We start from the raw sequence: 22234 nt of genomic DNA, 5'->3' as shown, positions 1-22234 counted from the left end.
ACAGAAAACAAAATGGCATTGTAGATCATCAGAGAAGATAGTCAGCCTTCAGCATTTTGCAGTGCCCTTACTGTGAAGGTAGGTTTGAGCACCTCATCCCTGTTATTCCCTTTTTGTACCACAGAGACAACACATCCACCATCCAGGCAAAACCTTGCATTTGCACACAATGCAAGTGGGTAATTGTGTATACCAACGAAGTAGTCGGGTATGCAATTACCCTGACTCTCTATATGTATGTATTCAGGGTTGGCCTACACAACAGCTGTGTTCATTTCTGCAAATGTTGGGATGGCTGGAAGTTTGGCTGTAGATGGAGAAGACCTGTATTCTGCTATCTTGTTGACAGGATTCTTAACATAGGTTAGTGCTTCAAAAGACCTAGATCTCAGAGCATCTGCACCCACCTGGCTGAGATTGAAGGTCATTATGCTGTTGTCATCATAGAGCAGGATGTTTATGGTATCCAAGGCCCATGTACTTTCAGCCAGCAGCCCAGACTTCAGAGACATCATCACTCTCCATGCTTCAGGAGTTCCTGTAATACAAACATATGATACCTCCAGTTCCTGGCGCTGAGAAACAAAAAAAGGGACTGACACTCAATATTGCTTTCTGATTCCATGGACAGCAGAGCCCATTCCACGGGATTTACTGACCACGGTGCAAACAAACTAAATATGCAGTGGCAGAGCAGGGGGTGGATTCAGACAAAGCCACCTGAGACCCATTTCCCTTGGTGGCTCCCCTTCCCAACACCCTGCCCCCAAAAGCAGTGATGGTCCTGACAGACATCCCCAACAGCTACAGCGGAGCGGGAGCTTAGTCTTACCAATATCTTTCGTGGTCAGCCGTCTCCTTTGCTTCAACACGGGCTGCGTAGCTTCCACGGATCCAGGTGGGAAGGTGATGTCCCGTCGCGTCATGGGAGGTTGTACGGCTGCTGAGGCTATATGCGAGGCAGGGACGGGAGGCCCTGCTTTCTGCATTTTCATCCCCGAGTGCAGGAATGGAGATTTGCTGGGTGAGGTACGGTTCTCCAGAGGTCTGGGCAGAGGTGCTGGGCTGGATACCTGAGGAATGTGATTCTGCATGCTAGGAGGGGTCTGGTAGTTAGGCTGTGGGGGCCTTGTCATTGGGGGTACCGGGGCAGAAGGACCATAAGGAGGCTGACGGTTCCCATGCGAGGGCCATGGCCCCTCATGATTTACCCTCTGATCTGCATGTAGAATTTCATCTGTTCGATTCACTCCATGATAAGCAGGCCCCTGGGCTGCAGAGCCTGAACTCTGCCGATTTGGATAGCTGTACCCTATTTCATTGCGCCCTTGCCACAAGCTGCCCTGCTGCAAGCCCTCTGGAGTAGATTGTATGGGACCACCCATCATCTGTGGTGGTATATTCTGCTGGGCAGTCGAGCCTGGGGGAGCCGAGACCCTGTCTCTGCCAAATTGGAACGGGAACTGGTTCTGCGGCCCTCCAGCAGGTCGGCGGTCAGTGGCAGGGTATGTACTCCCATACTGGTTCTCCACAGCAGGACATGTATAAGGCTGTGCAGTTTGCTGCTGGCTCGGTTGTTGGGTCTGTGCTGTAGGCAGCTGCTGCTGTGCCTGCCCCTGCCCGGTGCTGTACGATACGTTGTACATCTCCCCTTCGTGTCTCTTGGCAGGTGGGCCATAAGTGCCATCCATCGGTCGCTTGTAATTCTACAAGGAAGATGCACAAAGCAGTTGGTAATGAGACTATTTATAAAACGCTAAAGGCAATGTGAATTCTGGGGCAGAGCTACACAGACCAAGTGGGACTGCATCCCCAAAAATCATACGAATGCTACTGTCTAACCTCACTGAAGGGAGCTTTTCTAAATGGTCAATAAGACCAACCTTCCCACATGAGGCCTGAAGAGACAGCAACCTCCGAAGTTTACGAGCCAAGACTGATTCTTCCAGGCATTTTGAGTTTTCCTAGTTGCTTCCATAAGGGCAGCTTTCAGGGCAAGCTAACAGTGAGTGGGAAAGACTTGCCTATAAAAAGAGCTCAGCCTCAGTCTTTAGTACAGTAACCCCACAGTACAATTTGTGTGTGGATTCCTGTTCGGTCAGTCTCAGCAGCTTCAGCAGACCCTGTTCCAGTTCTTCCATAAATTGGACAGCAGAATAGAAGGTTCCACTGAAATCTTAGATAGGGTGTGAATCAAAAGCTACAGTTTGTACTTCTAATTGTTCCTTTTGTCATAGATCTCAAAGCATCTTACAGAAGTGAGGATGACCCCCTTTTTTACATATGGAAGGTCAGTCGGGCCATGACAGAACTAGGATTACAACCCAGATCTCAACACCCAGTCCTGTGCCCTAACTACTGTGCTGTCTATCTAGGCTTCAATGTGATGCTCTAGAGCTCCAGGAAGACACTTGAGAACCAAAGTAACTGAAACCCTTGGCTCAGCGCCCTATGGCTCTGGTTGCAAAGCCAAACAAACTGCAAAGTAGTTGGAATTATTCTTAGCACAGCTCTGAAAGTGCCCTCTACTATATGTTCACAAGCCAGACAGGATCTATCCCAAAATTGCAAGAAAAACAAGGGATTGGTGGAGGCATTGCCATGAATGGCAAATTAAATTTCCTCTCTTTGTTTTTATGGATGTTACGCTAAACTCTTCTCTGAAAAAAGTGCCCCATATAACACTCAAGGGAGGGATATAACCCCCAAATCTTCAGCAATGGGCTCAGGAAGTGAAAAATATCCAAGAAAATTCTGGGTTGCGTGGAAAGATCCAAGTCAGAGGCAGTTACCTAGACCTATTAAGGGATGATCACCAGGCCGTACATGAAATACTAGACAAGCCTGCTGACTGGATACCAAAGGCTGTTAGAGATACTGTGGGGATCAGACAGGTACGTTCCAGGGAGCACAGAATCCCAAGTGAAGCTTTCTGGGCTCCTGGAATCTGAACTAGTAACTGTACTAGCTATGTATTGAAGAGCCCCCACTTTACAGAACACAGCTAATAGGACGAAATGTTGTACACACTGCACAAAACCACAACATGTATTACAGCAAAGTTACATTAAAACCTGTTTAACTACTTGGAAACTGGCAGTAACAGAGAAAAGTTTTGCATGATGTTTGGGCGTGTACATTCTATAGAACTCTCGAACATTAAATAGAAAATCAGTACAGCAGACAGCTACCCCAGAAAACAATTTGCTTTTGACAACTTTCCACAGGTAAATCATCCCATGCTTCTCTGAAGCGAACTGGAGACGTTTGGGAAGCTCACCTGCTGTTGATATATGGTGGTTTGCTGACTGGGAAAGGGGCTGCCAGAGGATGTGCCTTGAGTGGAGAACTGATTGCCATAGGAATCATGTCTGCAGAGAGAGATTGAACAGGTGCATTACCTTCTGCCCAGGTGCACACTCAGCAATAAGGGTTTCTGAACTCCCTGTCTGTAGTGGGAGGCAGCCAGTTCTATTAACTGGCAAACGCTGCTTGCTTGGCACCAGCCTGCACCTACCGTTGCTGCTGCTGTTGTTGCTGTGGATAGCGGCTGGGAGAGTACATCCCTGAGTCAGGGGTGGAAGGCATAATGCTGGCCTGGGGAGTTCCAGTTCCTAAGCTTCCCTCGGGTCCCATTCCTGGTTCCGTCCTGCACAAACACATACGCTTGTCAAGGTTGCTCCTTTGTTCCTCTAGAGGAAAGAGGCTACCAGGGAAGTCACTGTTGTGACTAAGGGATACACTATTACACTTAGAGTCCAGCAAGCCCTTACCTCACTCTGTCGTAAGGACCTCCATAGGGATAATGTTGCCGTTGTCCCAGGGCCATATTACCCATCCCGGGACCTGCAGCACGATTATACGGGTCACCCATCCCAGTGTTGGGGCCCTGCCCTGAGGACATGAAGGGGTCACTTCCTGGAGCTGGGAGAGGAAAAGAAAGGATCAGCACAGAAAGTTCACCTCGGAATTGGAAAGAACATTCTCCCCTTTTGCAGGAGATGGATGGCTCTGGCCCAGGGGCTGCATATATCCTGAAGGCACCTTTCAGAGGTTAGACAGTTCAATGGGTTAAGTGCTTCTGTATAAAAGAGCTCAATCACCTTTCCTCATACTGCTATAAGGATCCTTATTTGGCTCGTAGGACATGCGTCCCATCAGGTCGGAGGTATTCATGCTGGGCTGGTACCCGGGATTTGGAGTCATGGAGTTCCGCTTCTGGAACGTGGGGTCACTGCCATCTGCAAAGGCATCTTGAAGACCTACTGAGTTACTCCTGATACAATACAAGAACACACTCTTTAGAGTAAAGTCCTGTGCCACTCTTTGCCCCCCACCCCAGATCACCCATCTTGTAGGTGAGGTGGGGGTATCATATCCCTCTTCCTGACAGACCCACCAAAAAAAGAGGAAAAAAAATCCTTGTTTCCCTTCTGAAAGGGAAACCCCTAGGAGAGACTAACAATGATTACACAGATGATGGGATATAGTTGCCAATTCCACAGCTTCACCTACCAGTTATTACAAAATGAGCGCGACTCGTGCAACTGACCAAAACGCTCACCTCGGCCCCAACTCAACCGCTAGCAAACATTAGCAATCCTGCCAACAACAATGCTCTTTGCTCACAGCAGACAGAATGTGGCATGCAATACCTGATGCCTGGCAAAGGGGGCATCTGACTGTGTGGTGTAGACGCTGGCGTTGGTGGTTTCAAATCTCCTCCCTCTGCCATAGAGCTGCTGGTGGATTGAGGTGTCTGAGGACCCTGCATGGAGCCTGAACCCGCTGCAAGCAGAGAAAGCCAGCATGAGTAGATCTGCACCAGACAGAAGAGGTTATCCAGAAACACTCCAGAATCTCAGCAAATCCAAAAATCAAGAGACACCCTGAAGAAGTGGTATGGCCATTCTCAAAACATGGACTGGTAAAACCTCTCTCTAACCCTCCCTCTAAAACAGAACCCGTTTGAAAGATAAAGGAAAGCAATAGTGAATACAGCAGTACAAGGACGTATCAGCTATCCAGACTTCCCAACAAATCCATACACGACACATTGAGCTGTGAGAATGCTTAAGGCTCTCATAATTCTCTGTCAGAAAGAATGTGTCTTATGCTTTCTATCCAATTGTCCCACCCTCACCCCTTTAAAACACCTCCTACCATACTGGACAAGCTTCCCAGATTATCTGGTGTCAGAGGAAGATGCTTAGTTGTGTACCAGGCTGCACAGAATTAAAACGTTTCTCCAGCAAGTGTGACAACCCCAACATCAAAGTTAGCAGCCTGGCATCTTCATGTTCACACCATACTCAAGGCAAAGGTAGTGAGTTTGACGTCTCATAAGGCTCACATCCTTTATGAGATGGAAACTCCATTGCCTTCAGTGGAAGCAACTCTGATTTTGTACTGCAAGGCTCCCTTCTCTGACATGCCCTTTCCGGTGGGGATTCATTCAGGAGAACCCTAGAAGCACTCCTAAGCCATCTTGGGATAGACACTTCGGAACAGGGACCAGAGAAGGAAAAGCACTTTCAATGAACGACAAAGACCTTGTTTAGCAAAGAAGTGGAGGATCAATTGAGACAAAGCAGCTACGGAAAACCCTCGCTTGAAAATCCTAGGCCACCACGTGGAACCAAGCACAGTAAGCTCAGGGAGTTCCACTATTCCAGTGGAACTACTGCTACGCTCCTTGCAGCTGGCAAGAGCTGAACTCTTAATTAATGTTTCCATTAGTTACCATTCCCGGCACCCGATATCCCTCAGCTTCAGCCTTGCTGGTTGATGAGTCATTTCAACTATTCATTAAAATCCTCTAAGGTCACATACAGGTCATGTTTGTTTATGCCCCACCTTCCTGGCACCCTGTCCCTCCCTCCCTCCCCCCTTCCTCCCTCTCAGTCTGGGGACTTCTCCACAGAAGGAAGGGCAGTCAAGCTCAGCAGGGAGCTTCATTCATAACCTCCCCCACGCCCTTCTTCACTATTCATTAGCATTTCAGCTCCACTCCCGCCCCCCCGGAATTCAGCGCTGGGCTCCACTGCATTAGAACGCACCCACATCAACAGGAAGAGGCTGTTTGTAAAATAGTGAGTGGGAGAGACAGCAGGGGATGGGGACAAACAGTTGGAGACAAGCCAATTCCATCCCCTGGGAATAAAACCTAACAGCCCGCTGGAGGCACCTCTCAGGGGACACCCAGCCAGTCAGTCACACTCAGGAACCCAAGGCGGCTTTGCGGGGGAGAGGGGGAGAAAGAGGAGGAAGCCCAGAAGGCTATATCCAGGCTCCTGGGCACACAAGTCACGCAGCTTTTTGGGGGGGGGGGGGAAGGGGGGCACAAACTGCACATTAAACAGTTTTACAGTGAGGATTGCCTGAGCAAGGCAAACATTTCATTAGACACTCTCCAGTAGCCCTACCCCATCACACACACCGAGGAAGTCCCTATGTATTCCACAGCTACAAAACATATCCCTTAATGCAGAATTGTATATTAAAATCTAAGCCTCCATTAGGATGAAAATAAGTGGAAAGCAATCTTCACAGCCAGAAGGGCCAGCAATCAAAAGGCAAACCCAATAGTCTGCAAACAGCCTGAAGCAACAGCTCTGAGTGATATGAGCTGCCTCCATTCATCTTCAAGGGGTGTTAACTTGGTATGCCAGCGATTGCAGCTTAAATGCATTCAGCGGTGGACATGCAGGGCATAGCTTTGGAAACCAGAACTCAAACCTTTCTACTCCCCCACCAAAAGTTACTCACCTCTTCCTTGTTTGCAAGAGAGGAACAGAAGCATCCCCACAGTGCTAGAAGCCACCAGCTACCTCCTGGGTTCTAATTATCAAACTGCTGTCAGCTGCCAAACCTAACTCAGGCCTCCTGGATACCAAATGCCCCACTGCCCTCTACTCAGCTGCCAAAAAGAAATTTTCTGAGAGAGAGAGTTGCCTATATGCACTCACATTTGTGGGATGCTCCCTCTGTCCGGGTTTCAGGAACCTGGTGGGACAGCATGAGCACTCACCTGAGGCTCTGAGATTTGGAGCCAAGGTTGTTAGAGGCAACCATGTGGGCGGGCGAATACACTAAGAATGGTCCTCCTAAAGCAAGCCTCAGATCTACAGGCCAAGTCAATAGAGCAGTGCTGCATAAACGTACAAAGAATTCAAGGCAGTAGGCCTGCAGATTTCCATCACTAAAGCAAGCCACCAATGCCACCATATCCCTAGAAGGCCAAGTCTTGAGAATCACGCTAGCTAAAGAAAAAGAAAAAGCTATGCACCATCTAATTGGCACTGACAGGTACTAAGTGGAAATGCCACCCCTTCTACATTAATCTCCAAATGCCACAACTAAGTAACTTCCTAGATCAGTGGTTTTCAAACTTTGTTTCTGGTGACTCAGTTGAAGAAAACTGTTGATGCCAGTGACCCAACGAAGCTGGGGATGAAGGGTTGGGAGGGGCTGAGTGCTGGGGTGAGGGCTGCAGGGTGGGGCCAGGAATGAGGGGTTCAGAGTGTAGGAGGGGGCTCAGGGCTGGGGCAAGCGGTTGGGGTGCGGGAGGTCAGGGCTCAGGAAGGGGTTCTGGGGGCTCAGGGCTGTGGCAGGGGATTGGGGCACAGACTTACCTCCAGCAGTGCAATGGGGGTGCTAAGGCAGGCTTCCTGCCTGTCCTGGCACCATGGGCCATGCTGCACCCCAGAAGTGGCCAGCAGCAGGTCTGGCTCCTAGGCTGGGGCATGCAAGCGGCTCTGCGCGACTCTTGCCTGGAGGTACTCTCCCCACCTCCACCCCCCATTCCCATTGGCTGGTTCCCAGCCAGTGGGATTGTAGAGCCGGTGCTCAGGGTGGAGGTAGCGCACAGAGCCCCATAGCCTCCCTGCCTAGAAGCAGGACTCATTGCTGGCCGTTTCTGGGGTGCAGTGCAGTGTTGGAAAAGGTAGGCACTAGCCAGCCTTAGCTAGGCAGCACTGCTGACTGAGCTGACCAGAGCAAGGCGACCCAGCGCTTTACATGTCGTGACCCCAGTAGTGGGTCATGACCCACAGTTTGGAAAAAACACTGTCTTAGATGCCTTAGTCCTAACCAAATAAATGCAGAACCCTCTTAACACCTTGTTTATGTAGTCTAATTTCCCTGTTGGAAAGAATGAGGTTTTGTGAAGAAAGCTGAAGAGATCAGCGGTCTGGTTTAAAGTTTAACTCGGACGCTGCTTTAGGCAAAATTTTTGCCTAATGACAAAATAGTTTCATCCTGTGGAATACAGTGAAGTTAATCCCACACTGGAACAGGTTTCCTGAATGGTGGAAAGACATTACTCAGTCCTCTGAAGAAACTTTTGATTGTGGCTGAATGCTTCACAGTTGTCTATGGGAGAGTGGTATTCTGAGATGGCAAACAAGTGCATTTTGTTCAAGGACACAGCAATGCTGATGCTTCAGATACAGTAAGAAGTCAATAAAAGATTATATGAACGCAGAGCATGATGATGAACCGCCATCCACTGCTGGGAGAGGGAAAACCTTTATCCACTTCTGAGAGTAGTATTTCAATATGGAAGGCTTCTTGCTCTGCAAAGAGATACTTCGTAGCCTTGCAAAATTTGCTAGATGAGAAGAAATCCATGTCCTGTGACCCAAGCAGCAAGGTGAAGAGACTGATTTGGGATGCAAGACAAGATTAATTTTCTTAGGTTACATGGCCCAACAGTATAGGTAGCTGGTATGGAGACTCTTGGAGACCTATATAGCAATACTGCCTGTTCCAAAAAACTGGACTGATCAAGCTAAACCAGGCCCTGATCAACTGTCTCTCACCACCAGTGGTATTAAGGGGATTGGTGGAAACGCACATAGTGGATCCTTGCTCCAATTCATTTGGAAGAATATTGGTCACCGGATTTTCTGTTCGTCCCTGCTCTGGAACAACAACAACAACAACAAGGATGCTGCACTGCTGCATCTATCTGAGGAGGTATGTTTTTCTGCCCAGAAAGTAAATCTTTCTGGTTTTGTCAGAAGGGGAGGCACCACCAAACCTGGAGCTCTTAAGGCTTCCCATTGGCTGCAGAGACAGCCAAAAGAGTCAGGCGTGGGAAAGATGCTGAAATCCCTGCTGTAGAACCAGGTACAAGCGACCTCCCTTTGTGGTGATGAAGGGTACAGATCCTGGGGTCAGCCAGCTGCCTGCAGCAGGTATCATTAAGCCTTAAATCAACAGATAAGTTCTCCTTGTTCTCAAGTATAGTATATATCAAAACAGGGAGCATTTTCTTCCTGAACTTGGACAGTTTTCAACCTCTAAAGATAATTATTCAAACCTGCAACTCTTGAAATTATCTGTAGTCATCCGGGGTAATGGGGGCAGACATGACAGTATTCAGGCAAGCAGAAGTATTGACATTAAATGCGACTTCATCCCTATCCAGTAGGCATGTTACACTGTGGATATGAGCCAAAGGTGGAGAGAGAGAGATGAGAGGCAAAGAAGGTCATGGTGATTGCCCTTGGCCCTTTTGGGAAAGGTCAAAGCAGCAGGCTTCTCAACTGGCCACCAATAAACTGAGGGAGGTAGCTGCACCACTCATGGGTTAAAGCATGGTGAGGATGGGAGAAAGCAGCAGCATCTGCAGACAAATATGCCAGGGAATCTGAGAAACCTTTGAGAGAAAGGTCCTAGTGGTGCCTGAAGGAGAATCTCAAGCCCAGATGCTTCCTTTTGCCAGGACTGACGAGATTTACACAACTGGAATACTCTCAAAGTAGGACTCCGTTTCACTGTCCTGGAAGATGCTTATCTCAGAACCAAAGGCTCTTTTTCCCCACATTAACCAGAAAATGCACCTGAAGATCTGGTTTGAAGGGGTTAAATCAGAGGTGGGCAAACTATGGTTCGTGGGCCAATCGTCCTGCCCAGCCTTTGAGCTCCTGGCCGGGGAGGCTAGCCCCTGCCCTCTCCCCTGCTGCCCCCCCTCCCATGCAGCCTCAGCTAGCCATGCCGCCAGCGCTCTGGGCAGCGGGGCTGCAAGATCCTGCCGTGCAGCATGGCTGGCTCCAGCTGGGCAGTGCAGCTGCCAGTCCTAGTGCTCCGAGCGGCATGGTAAGGGGACGGGGAGCAGGCTGGATAAGGGGCAGAGGATCCTGGGGGCAGTCAGGGGAACAGGGGGTGGTTGGATAGGCGTGGGAGTCCCAGGGGGCCGGTCAGAGAGCATGGATGTGGATAGGGGTCGGGGCAGTCAGCAGCGGAGGGGTGGGGGTGGGGAGGGAAGGTTGGAAGTGGGAGGGGGCGGAGGCCAGGCTGTTTGGGGAGGCACAGCCTTTGGAACATACACAGTTTTGGAACCCTGATGTGGTCCTCAGGTCAAAAAGTTTGCCCACCCTGGGTTAAATCATTAGGAGGACCTGGAACCAGCTGGATATACGTGGTCTTTTGCAATAGGAGCTTAAAGGCTTGGCATGTTCAAGACAACCATCCAGGGAATGACCTTCTCCAATACAAATAGGTTAGAAGGTTTCATGCTCTGGGAAGACAAAGGGGCAGAAAATGCACTGCTTAAACGCTGACTTTTCTCCTGTTCTGTACAGTCAGGATCAGCCATGATGCCCAGGAACCAAGGAACAAACTGGAGATTCTCCAGGAAAACTACACAGCAGAGACTATTTAATTAACTGTTCTAAAGCTCACCTAAATGGTTTATAACCAAAACCATCTCAACATGTACCAGTAAATTTGTGTTTTAAAACAACAACAAAAAAGGCTTTGGGCACAGAGTCCTATACCTGCAGCTAGCCCTAGGAAAGTAACTGACTGATGCGGTATCTGACAACACATCCCCATAAAGCAAGCTTTAAGTATTCAGTGCCGTCGAAGGGTGCTTTTGTGATCACAAAGTGCTGTTTTCCCAAAAGGCTCCCACATCACAGCAGCACATGGTGCTGCTCAAAGAGCCTCCTCCAGGTCACTCTCCCACACTTCCCCATCCTCCATAACGCAGTTATGCATTGTCAGTATAAAATGCCTGCAGAATATGGAACATATGGAGGCAGCGTAAAAAAGTCAGTATCAAAGATATCTCAAACTCCAGTTCCTATAAGGTAAGTTACCTGGTCCCTAGGGATACTCACTACAGGCATGCATGTGCTCAGGGTGCCAAGGACTAGAAATTCTTCAGCAGTGACCATTGGTCCATGCCAGCACCCTGCGCCTTCTTGGGCTGCAAACCCAGGGCATAAGGGGAGCACACACTGACCACCTCTCCAGTTCCCACCTGCCACAAGTCATGAGAGGATCCAGAGAAGAGGTGGAAGGAGGAGAGGTCATGAATACACACAGGGACCATGCATCTTTAGGAACTCCAATTACTGTAAGGTAAGTAACCGTCTTTTCTTCAAGTGCTGGTCCCTAGGTGTTTACTATGGGTGACACCCACACCATACCTATTGAGGAGATGGGCCTTGGGCGCAAGTGCCACAATAGTTGAAGAAACGAAAGGGGGAACCCATAATTAACAGCTTAAGAATCTAGTAAATCAGCGGTTCTCAAACTTTAGCAACCCGAGGACCCCCATTTTGATTTAAAATTTTTCAGGGACCTCTTGCCCTAGCCCTTCACTGCTGCTTGCTCTCTCCCACCCTCACTCACTTTCACCGGGCTGGGGCAGGCAGTTGGGGTGCAGGAGGGGGGTGATGGCTCCAGCTCAGGGTGGGGGTTCTGGGGTGGGAGGTTTGGGGTGCAGGAGCAGGCTCAGGGTTGGGTAGGGCGGGTTGCGGGCTCTAGGAGGGAGTTAGGTGTGGGAGGGGACTCAGGGCTGGGGTGTGGGAAGGGGTTCGGGGTCCCAGCGACACTTACCACAGCTCCAAGGAAGCAGACACTAGGGCCCTGCGGTCCCATGGGCAGCCAGTGAGGCACCGTGCGCTGCCCTCATGCCCACAGGCACCGCCCACAGCTCCCACTGGTTGTGGTTCCCAGCCAATGCGAGCTGCAGAGCTGGCACTCTGGTGGGGGCAGCACATGGAGCCTCCCTGGGAGTAAGGGGGAGGAGCTGATCAGCAGGGCCCACAGACCCTCTGGAGTACCCTCGTGGACCCCAGTTTGAAAAACACTGTACTAACTAGTAAAAAGAACTAAAAATTATTTGCAGCATTTACAGAGAAGGACAGATGACACTAGAAGGCTACACACACGAGGGTTCCCTCCCAGTCAACAAGCAGCAGAAAAGAAACTGATGAGGTCATCAGCCTGCCACACCCCATATTCCCTTAGTTCTCAGCATGAGGAAGATGCAGACCAACGGACACTCCTACTGAAGGAGTTCCAGACCTGGGCACATGGACAACATTTGCATCCACCACGAACACCCAGAGGGATGAGCACTCGAATATACATACACTACAAGGAATATTTTACTCACTGTTCTATTCCCTTACGTATAGGGCTCATTAAAGGCCTTAATTTGAATGCATCTGATATTGTCACAAGAATTTCCATTTTACAGTAGGAATGCAAGGGACCTTGGAGAGGAATTTAAATCCAACTTGCTGCAGAATATATGGGATCTTGTCTGTAATCTTTATACTCACCTGGAGATGGGGGCTGTATCTTGGGCTGGGACTTCTTTGAATCAGCAGCCGCAAAGATGTCTGGGGGCGGGTCTTCGCCTCGTTCAATCTTGCACTCGAAGGCATAGAGACATTGGATGTACTGCTTCTTCAAAGAACTAGCTGCACTGCTAGAAGTGCCCACATTAAGATTGGTGGCTAACTCACGCCATTTCTTGTTTTTGTTGACCTGCAGAACCAAAAAAAAAAAAGGGGGGGGGGTAGTGGCGTCAGAACATAAAATTCAAGCCATTTCCCCTTTCCCCTTGCCCCAGGGTGAGACAGAGCCACGTTTCCCACCCTAGATTCTAGCTAAACATATAGCAATCATAACAGCTACACAATTGGGCTGAAACTGTAGATCAAAAACAAAAAACAGTAAGCCTCCCCTTCGCCCACCTGGAAGGGGGGAAAAAAAAAAAAAAAAAAGAGTCTCAGAGCTGGATAATACCAAGCAGCAAACCGAAGTAGACATGAGGCCAGCAGGCAGCCCACATGCATCAGCACTAATAAGTGATGCAAACATAGAAAGCATCATTGCTATTCTATGAACTGGGTGAGGAAAAGCACAAGCTGGATCTCAGTGCTGTCAGAATACTCTGAACAGGAGCAACTATCTGGAGCACTGCAATTAAATCCACTTAATTCAAGGATATTGGATTTTATAAATAAGATATTAACACTATTTTAAAAATTCCAGACTCAACTTAAATCATAAGAACTCAATTAGCAAATCGAGTTAAGCCTGAATTCTGTTGCCCATAGAGCACTTGAGATGGACGCGGCTATGCATACAAACGTATAGCCATCACACCTGAGTCACAGTCGTGATGGCTTTCAGAGATTCTGGTCACCCACCTGAGTAAGTCCTCCAATCTCCTTTACAGAGATATAGAGCCGGTAAAGGTCTAGGGGTTTCCTGCCCACAGCTGGGAGGTTGGTCATGCCCATTGCCTTCTCTTCAGTGAAGGCTAGGTAACGATCTACCCAAATCTTCCTCTCTGGCTCACCACCCAGCTCATACAATTTGGTAATCTTCTCATTGGTGGTAGTAGAGGAACTGGACTTCTAGAATAAGGAGAAAGCAGATCTCAGGATGGAGGAGCAAGTGAGCCAAGAAATTTAAACACATCAAGTTCAGGCCTGGTTCATCATCTTATCAAGCAGAAAAAAACCTGAAGGGATAAAATTCTGCAGTTGTATTAGGAACAGCCACACATCAGCCCAAAAAGGTCAAATGCACACGTCTCAGTTCAATGTGGGTGTAGACAGACAGACGACAGAGCTTTTGTGGACAACGCTGCTGAGAATCACAATGATCACACTTCAAAAGGTGGAAGTTTTAGTCCACCCACAGGAAGGCTGCAGAAGCCAGGTAAATTTCATCCAGACAACGGAATGGTTTGTGTGGGGAGGGGACAAGGGACTACAATCTTTCTTCTAAACAAGAGACTGACTTACCTGTAATTCTGCTTCTCTGAAGAGATCTTGTAGGATATTCATATTACTTGGGGGAGAGGAGGAGCTTTGTTCCTTAGCACAAGAAATGGGGAACTCCCTTAGCTCTTAAGGTTTTCTGATCCCCAAGGACAGCACTAACAGGATAAGGGAAAGCCAGACTCCCGCTAGCCATCACACCCTGCCAACTATAAACACCGCCCTCCAAATTTTTCAGGTCAGTCCCTTTTCTAATTACTCTAGTGGAAGCTCCCAGGATACATTACTAGAAATGTATCACGGATCAAAAATATGCCCCAGAGAAAACTAAGACAAGGTGTAACAATTTGGTGGTTTAACTGAAAACCCGATAGGAAGTGGATGGGTGAGGAATTCTACAAGAGAATATCTTCCCTTCATAATTTTCCCTTCCTAATGATTCAATCTGCAGAATTTGCCACCAATGCCAAAAATGTTGGAAATTTCTCTCTTCCCCGCCAGTATTTGCTGCTTTTTACTCACAAATATAAAAGGAAGATGCCTCTTAAAAAATACTGCATCAAACAACCTTCAAGTCTGCGGAAGGAGACCACAATTAAAATTTCTTGATGTAAAAATAATTAGCCAACTGAAAAGGAGTATCCTGAATTAAAGACTGTATTGGAGGTAGGTAGAAGGAAGGGAGTTTGGCCTCTCCTATCTTAGGAGCAGAGTCTGGGGTGGGAGCTCTATTCTGGAGGCTGAATCCAAGCAATAACGTGCAAGTCTGCAGAACAAGGACTGTGTAGCTACTCTACAGAGATCAACAATGAAATATTTGAGGCAGACTGTGGTGACAACCTTGAACTGGATCAAAGGAGCTTTTACAAGGTCTTCTAGTTTCAGGCCAGCCAGGTCATAAGAGCATCCATGTAGACGTGGCCCTGCTGGTCACAATGTTGCCTAGCAAACAGATGTCAAAAGAAACAGAATTTGATGGATTTTTTTTGTTTTTAAGGGCACTAGTCTGATCCAGGTAGAGCCTGAGACATCCCACCCTGGACCATCCGAGGTGGCATATATGGAAATGTGCCTCTCTGGGATGGGCATGCCGATGTGAGGAAAATGATAATAGGGCAATAAGTTCATTAAGATGGAACTCAAAATACCACTTCAGAGCAACCTGGGATGAATCTGCAGCACCACTTTGATCCACCTTATACCAGGTTTTACAGGGATAGTCTCTAGTGCACTTGGTGGTAGAAGTCACTGTCACCAGTTAAATGGCCTTTCATGAAAGAAATTTAAGCTCCCATGGTTAATAAGGGGTGTTCATCAGCTTTGACAACACCACGGTCAAGTCCCACCACACAAGGGGCTTTTTAAGGGTGGTTGTTTTTTTCAAGTGTCAATCCTTATGGGAGTCTGACAAGGAGCTGTAAAGACACTGGTTAACCTTTGATTAAGGCGGGATAGGCTAGACACACCTGGGTGGAGTCAGACAGGTGACAAAGGTAGCCAAGCATTTTTTGCACAAGGCAAGCAAGAGGACTTGTATCATCCCATTTCCATCATCCCATCAAATCTTTTGCCCATGGAATTGTAGGGCTTCCTGGCATAAGGCTAATCAGAGATTCCAGGAGAACACAAGCCACCTGCAAGAGACACCATGACTATGCATTGCTATCTTATCAAGTGTTCAGTGACAAACGAGCAGTTAGCTGTTTGGAGGTGGGTAGTAGCAGTCCTACCTAAACAATGATTGCAGGACCAAAGCAGCTATTCCATCTGGAAGCCTCTGCCAAAGAGCATTGCCTTGTAAATGCATGGACCAAGCTCCATGTAGCTGTCGTAAAGATTTCAGAAATTGGAACAGTTTTCAAACAGGCAGCAGAGGCTGCGTGAGCTCTAATATGGCTAGGTGGACCTAACCTGGTCAACTCTTTTTTAACGCGTCTTTATACACCTGGTGACTCTCTCAGATAAACTCTGGGAGGATATTGCCTAACCCTCTCTGCAAGGGCCAAACAAAAAAAACAAAACAAAACCAAACAATCCAGGGGCATTCCTGAATGATTTTGTCCTGTCAATGTAGGAAGACCGTTCTTTACTATAACGTCAAGCGTGCAAAATTTAGCTTCCTTTGACAATGAGCGAGTTTTGGGGAAGAACACTTGGAAATAAATCAATTGGTTCACATGAAATTCTGAAAGAACTTGGGTTGAGGTTTGAGAGTGATCCTGTACTTATGAAACACTGTATACAAGGGTCCCTGAATCTCCTCTGCCTGTCGAGTTGATGTAAAGGCCACTAAAAAAGGTAGTCTTCCTAGAGAAGTGGTGAAGAGCACAAATTGTTAAGGGCTCAAAGTGGGATTCATCAGTTGTGCTAACAGAGATCCCCAACCTGGGGACAAAACACAAATAAGGCCCTCAAGGAACCTTACTGCTGCAGTATGGAAAAATACAGTATGGGATAGGAAGGTGAGGAGTCAAGAGTCCAAAAATAGGAAACCAACCTCGTTTCCTCTTAGGGATGGCAAAATAGTTGGAATAAAAAACCCCTGCTCCTGAATTCTGAGGGCACCTCTTGCATTGATCCAAGTGGTAGAAGGAAGTCCACTTCTTGTTTTAATAGTATCACATGAGAAGGAGCCCTGAAAAAGGATGGGGAAAGGGGGCAGGGCCAGAAAGCGACTGGACAGAATACCCCTTGTTAATTCCTAGGATCCAGAGATCCTAGCTGATCGGAGTCCAGGCTTCCCCAAAGAAGACAGTTGCCAAAGGTAGGAATGGGCAGAGACCCTCTGGAGGTTCTGCCAGGCTCTTGACCTGTTAACTGGTGGACAACAGACTGCAAAAGCAGAGGATCATCGCTGGAACCTCTGCTTCTTTATCAGCAGCTTGGATGCCCTCTGAAGGCTGGTAACAGGAGGGGCCAGAAGAATGCTGCCTGAAAGAAATCTGTGGTTTCGCTGCTTCCTTCTTGTGGGTGGAAAGCAGAGGCCCAGGGAGGGTAGTGTCACCCTGGAGTCCTTTAAAGAATGGAATCTGTCTTTGAACTGAAGCGCTTGTTGCCCTTAAAGGGAGGATCCTCAGTTGCTGTTTGGACCGCCCCAGGCTGGAGTCAGGATGATCATCTCATGCCCACCAACCTAGTCTGCTGGACATATCCAGTGCAGCCTATAAGGATTGCTCTTTAGCTCCTCTCTGTGTTCCTGGAGGTAGCATGTCCACAAACAGACAGCTGGTTCCAACTGAAATAACAGTATTAGACAGAAGCACCTGGAGCATGTGGAGGCTGGTAGATGAAAATTTTGCATCTGAACAGGTCCAGTCTCTCTGGGTGAGAATTTGGAGGCCCCTATTGCTTCAATATCTCTTGAACCGCAGCTACTACAAGCAAACCTGGTACTGGATGGGAACAAAGGTATTCAAAATCCCTTGGAAGTGACTGAGTGTGGATGTAACCAGAGTGGATGCTGGCATGTGCCACAGATTTTTCGCAGGTTCCAACAGTCCCTCCTTTATAGGCATGGAGAGCCTATCAGGCCTGGATGGGTGCAAGATGTCCAGCAGTCTGGGAACCTGCACCATTTCCAGAGGCATATCTAAAGTCTCTGTCATGTGCTTGAGGCAACCTAGAATACCTTGAAGTTATCAGCTGAAGATGATGCTGAGAAGGGAATGAGGAGTGTGCAGCGGGAACAAGTTGTTCTGCCCTTTGTAGATGTCGTTTCTCAATGCCTTCCTCCTCCTCCTGCCTTTCCAGAATCTGGGGCTAGCTGACGTGGCTGTGTGATTTATATAGTCTCTTTGGGGAGGGGGATCTACACTGCAAAACTCTAACCCTATTAGCAAGACAACAGATTTTCTCCCATTTCTTAAATAACTGCTCTACAGAACCAAGGTGAGAGAGAGTGGCATTCGTACAACTGATAATTTTGAGGGAGAGGGTAAAGTAAAATAATCTCCTTGGGGCAGAGACCATGTCATTTATGTGTTTGTACAATGCCCATGCAATGGGACTCCAATTCCAACTAGTGTCTTTAAGCACTGCTATAGTAGTAATGCACAATAATAAGGGAGAGTATGTTGCACACACAATCAGAGCCTTTCCAAAGCATTCTACACCAAAATGTCAGATGTAGTTGTTTAAATTATGATCTAAAGTACTGCACACACACACACACACACACACACAAAAAAAAAAAACATTGACCCAACTAGCCGTATTTGACCCAGTGGTGCAACATTTCAGAAGCAGCACATAACAGATTACAAGGATAAGTTTACTGATGGAGGGTAGGGGAGAAAAGTGAACTAGCAAGCTTTCAGGGATCATTTAAATTTAAATACAGTCTGAAAATACTCAGGCAGTAAAAAGAGTTCATTATCAAATGGAGGTTTTGAACACACGATCAATTAAACCAGTGCATTAAGGTCATATTCTCACATTTCCTATCACCTGGGAAGGCAACAGAAATACACATGCTTTACCTTTGACTTGGATTCTGTTTTTGGCGTCCCATCTGCCTTATTGTTCATTTTAGTTGCAGGCGTTAGTTTGACATCCGCAAGGCCCATCATCTCAGGACTTGCTGCCATCCCTAGAAGATTAAACAGAATCTTCAAACACTGCATTTCAATTCAGTATCATGAAATCCAGTGCCCTCCTTTGAGTTAGCATTGGCTTACCTGCCGAGTTGTTGGCCATATTCCCACCCATAGGATACGGAGGACCCTGGGGGTTTATCATGCCAGCCATACTGTTAATTCCTTGTCCATAAGGAGCTCCAGTTCCCATCATCCCCCCTTGGTTCATGTTGGGATAGCCAGGAGGCCTGAAAACAGGAGAAGGAGAGAGCAGAAGTACATTTTCAATATCAAGCATTAAGATTTGTATTCTTCTAGAGTGGGCTTTGCTAACAGAGACTTTCCTGTGGTTGAAACATGAAATGGAAGTGATTAGGTCCATGAGAACACTTTTCCACCAAAACTGACCTAGAATAAAGTCTACAAGAGCACTTAAGTGACTTTGAAGCCAAAATGCTTGTCTACACTGCGCCACAACATGGACATTACAGGGGTGGGAACTTCAGAGTACAGTGAAGTGCTGCACTCTAACTGTTCCGTGTGGACATTGCTGGGGTGAACTAGTAGTCCTCTTTCAAATGGGACTATGTTAACCCAAACTAAATTCCTTTTAATTGGCACCAGGAGCGTCCACACAGGGGCAGTTCAGGTACACAGTAATAAAAGACACATGGCAAGACTGCAAGCTGGCCTGGGCTGGTGGGGATAAAAATCGCTATCTATATGTTTGGGCGCAGGCTGGAGCCTGAGCTCTAGGATCCTCTCCCCTCACAGAGTTCCAGAGCTCAGGCTCCAATTCGAGCCCAAACATATATAAACATAACAATTTTTCAGCCCCAGAGCCCGAGTGCCGTGAGCCCAAGTCAGCTGACCTGGGTCAGCCACGAGTATTTTATCCCTGTGCCCTCAAAGCACAACACATCCCCAGAGCCCCCATTGCGGCAGTGTAGACAGTCTTAGCCTCACTGAAAGTCAATGGGACTTAAGCTCCAAAATACCTCAACCAATTTTGAAAACAGAACTTCAACGCTTTTGAAAGTTTTATGCCTAATCTTGCTCTGTTGCAAGTGTTAAGTTACCTGTCAAAGGAGATGGAACTCTCAGATCTGGAATGTCACAGTAAACATTGCTGCTCCTGATGTCCAAGCAGGAAGTACACTGCTCCATTCTCCTTTTTGCTATATCAGATATACCCAAAAGCACCACACCCTAGTATCAACTCAAACTCTCATTCCAATAGAAGGGGCATCTCTATCTTTACATCTATGGTTGGGATTATTAATCCAACAGCCTTACAATCAGGTGATAGGCCTTGTCAAACAGAAATGGGAGACCGGATGCTTGTTCAGATCTCATGGATACGCAAGACAAACCAGAAAACTTCTACTCTGCGGAGGCAATTCAACTTGTGTGTGAATTCATTGCTCTCATGACTACCCTGGTTGACCTCTGTATGCAACCTCCACCTGATTTTACAGCCATCCTACTCTTTCCTGCAGACTCCAATAATGAATTCCAGATATCTCCCCTCAGGTCTGCTGCTCATCAAGACCCCCCCCCCAAACAGGAAAAGGTGAACTGCACCAGACACAACTTAAGTCTAAAGTCCTCGACTCAAAAAAACAGACAAATACAGTTGGAATAATGGCCTGCCAGATTTACTGGCTCTTCCAGGCACACTGTATCTTGTTCTCACCTGTGCAACAGCTCCAGAAACCAAAACTGCACGGATCTCAAAGAACAATGCATTTTCTTTGTACGCATAAAGAAGCCATGGAACATTGCTAATTGCATAGTGATTCAAATACATGTCTCCCCTCCTAACTTCTCCAGACTGATTAAAGACCTGCTCTTCTGCAGGCATTTTAAGGAAACCTGTATTCAGGGTTTCCCAACTTTGATTTGTTTCAAAACACATGCTAGTCTGACATCATAGGATGTGCTATATTGAAGGGTTGATAGCAAGAACAGCGATATAGGGCAGCCTCATTTCTTACCTATTCTGGATGGAGTTGGCAGCAGCATGCATGGCGGCAGCAGCTGCTTCTTGTGCTTTCCGGTTCATGCCACCCGGTGGTGGGCACATCCCTGTCCCCACCTGGGGAGGCATATTTGCCATGTTGGGTCCATAGGGCCTGTTCCCTATGGCTGCATGGCTCATCCTTCCTGGGGGAAGCCCAGTATAGGGTTGCACACCAGTCTGACCATGAATCTGGCTCCCTGCTCCCATTGGGTTTATACTTCCCCCCATTCCTGGGCTGGGGTAGTTGGCATTAGGCATAGCATTATAGTTTGGCTGCCTAGGATAACCTCCTGCAGAGAGAAGAGGGGGGAGAAAGAGCACATTCAACTACTTGATTTGTGACTCATTAGAAGTCTTCAAATCTGCAGCTGTTTTAAAATCACTAATAAAAGCATAGGGACATGGGTGAATTTTAGCACCTCAACTCAGCCGTCAATTTACCTGGATATAATCCTCATAAAGTAGGTCTAAACATACAAACAAGTAACAACATCAATTCAGAGGTAGCATGAACCTCCTCTGAGCACATCACTGAACACAATGAGCCGAACGGCCCAGGACAAGATGGCGAGGTCACAGTTAAAGTGCCATAGGATGTACAACTCCTGTCAAGCTCCGCCCCGCTGAAGTTAACTGAATTAGCAGCAGTTTGGAGGCACAATCATCTGAAGATTTTTCAAACCAGGAGGGGAATTCTGTAGCAGAAGTACTTTAATCCTTAAAGCCATCTGTCTTACCCTTGTTCCCAAGCGACACACACAAAGCACACTCCCTTTCATGACAGGCAAGGGTTTCAGATGCTGCTGCATGAGCTGCACATTTTAAACCAGTCCAAATAAATGCAAAATTTGTCTAAGGCAAAAAAGACTACAGGGAATATGGGCCATTTTTCCTGCCCACACGTTTACTTAGTAGAGCTCTATCAGTTTCCCATTCTATCCGATTGGTTCACATCCTTACCTTGAGGACCATACTGACCCCCCTGGGGCCCATAGCTTCCCAGTGAATTCTGCTGATAAGGTCCCATCCCAGCATGCATCTGTCCTCCAGAAGACTGACGTGGAGATAAGGCGGAGCCAGGCTGAGGGGAGCTGTACTGGGGCATCTGAGGATTCCTCTGCATGTAACCTGATCAATGAGACATTCAAATGAGATAGTTATTCATTCCAATTTTTGGTAGACAAACATCCCTGGGCTCCAGGAACACACACAAACATTTTAATGACACAACTCAGACAAAGTTTCGGTTTTTAAGCAACAACCATTAAAAAAAAAAAAAAGTCAACCGTATGTGCCAAAAGATTCCACACCTATTGCCTATTTTAACTCGGGGAAAACTGTACATGTCATGGCACTTGTAATGAGCTAGCCAATGTTGCTTTTTTAGTGGGGACCATTGTACTACATATGCCTGCAGCCACAAAGAGAGGCCCCTACTTATGTATCCATCTTCCAGTGAATCTGTTCCCTTTTATGGAGCACAAAGCCACAACTGTTGTAAACATCCCACATTTTGAAGTTTAAGGTTATGGTTCTTGAAAATGCAGCAGTCACAAGTTTGTTTTAAAAGCTGCAGGAAACATCTTAATCGAAGTAAA

At 47.4% G+C, this 22234-nt stretch overlaps 1 protein-coding gene across 1 annotated transcript in view; it reads right to left on the bottom strand.

Annotated features, from left to right (window-relative positions):
• ARID1A (AT-rich interaction domain 1A) overlaps window positions 1-22234 on the bottom strand; it is a 74793-nt gene continuing 52559 nt past the window's right edge. Inside the window, exons 7-19 of the mRNA XM_038377699.2 lie at window positions 21597-21764; window positions 20611-20926; window positions 18716-18861; window positions 18518-18627; window positions 13461-13670; window positions 12585-12792; window positions 4656-4788; window positions 4104-4276; window positions 3774-3924; window positions 3518-3649; window positions 3281-3371; window positions 833-1706; window positions 1-538 (exon numbers count right to left, since the gene is read on the bottom strand). Coding sequence (XP_038233627.1) covers window positions 255-538; window positions 833-1706; window positions 3281-3371; window positions 3518-3649; window positions 3774-3924; window positions 4104-4276; window positions 4656-4788; window positions 12585-12792; window positions 13461-13670; window positions 18518-18627; window positions 18716-18861; window positions 20611-20926; window positions 21597-21764 — 2996 coding nt within the window. The 3' untranslated portion in view covers window positions 1-254. The remainder of the gene's footprint in view (window positions 539-832; window positions 1707-3280; window positions 3372-3517; window positions 3650-3773; window positions 3925-4103; window positions 4277-4655; window positions 4789-12584; window positions 12793-13460; window positions 13671-18517; window positions 18628-18715; window positions 18862-20610; window positions 20927-21596; window positions 21765-22234) is intronic.

Source organism: Dermochelys coriacea, chromosome 19 (assembly GCF_009764565.3).
Source record: "Dermochelys coriacea isolate rDerCor1 chromosome 19, rDerCor1.pri.v4, whole genome shotgun sequence".
NCBI lineage: Eukaryota > Metazoa > Chordata > Testudines > Dermochelyidae > Dermochelys > Dermochelys coriacea.
Note: the sequence above shows the minus strand (reverse complement) of the source record. Positions and strands in the feature narration are given on the sequence as shown.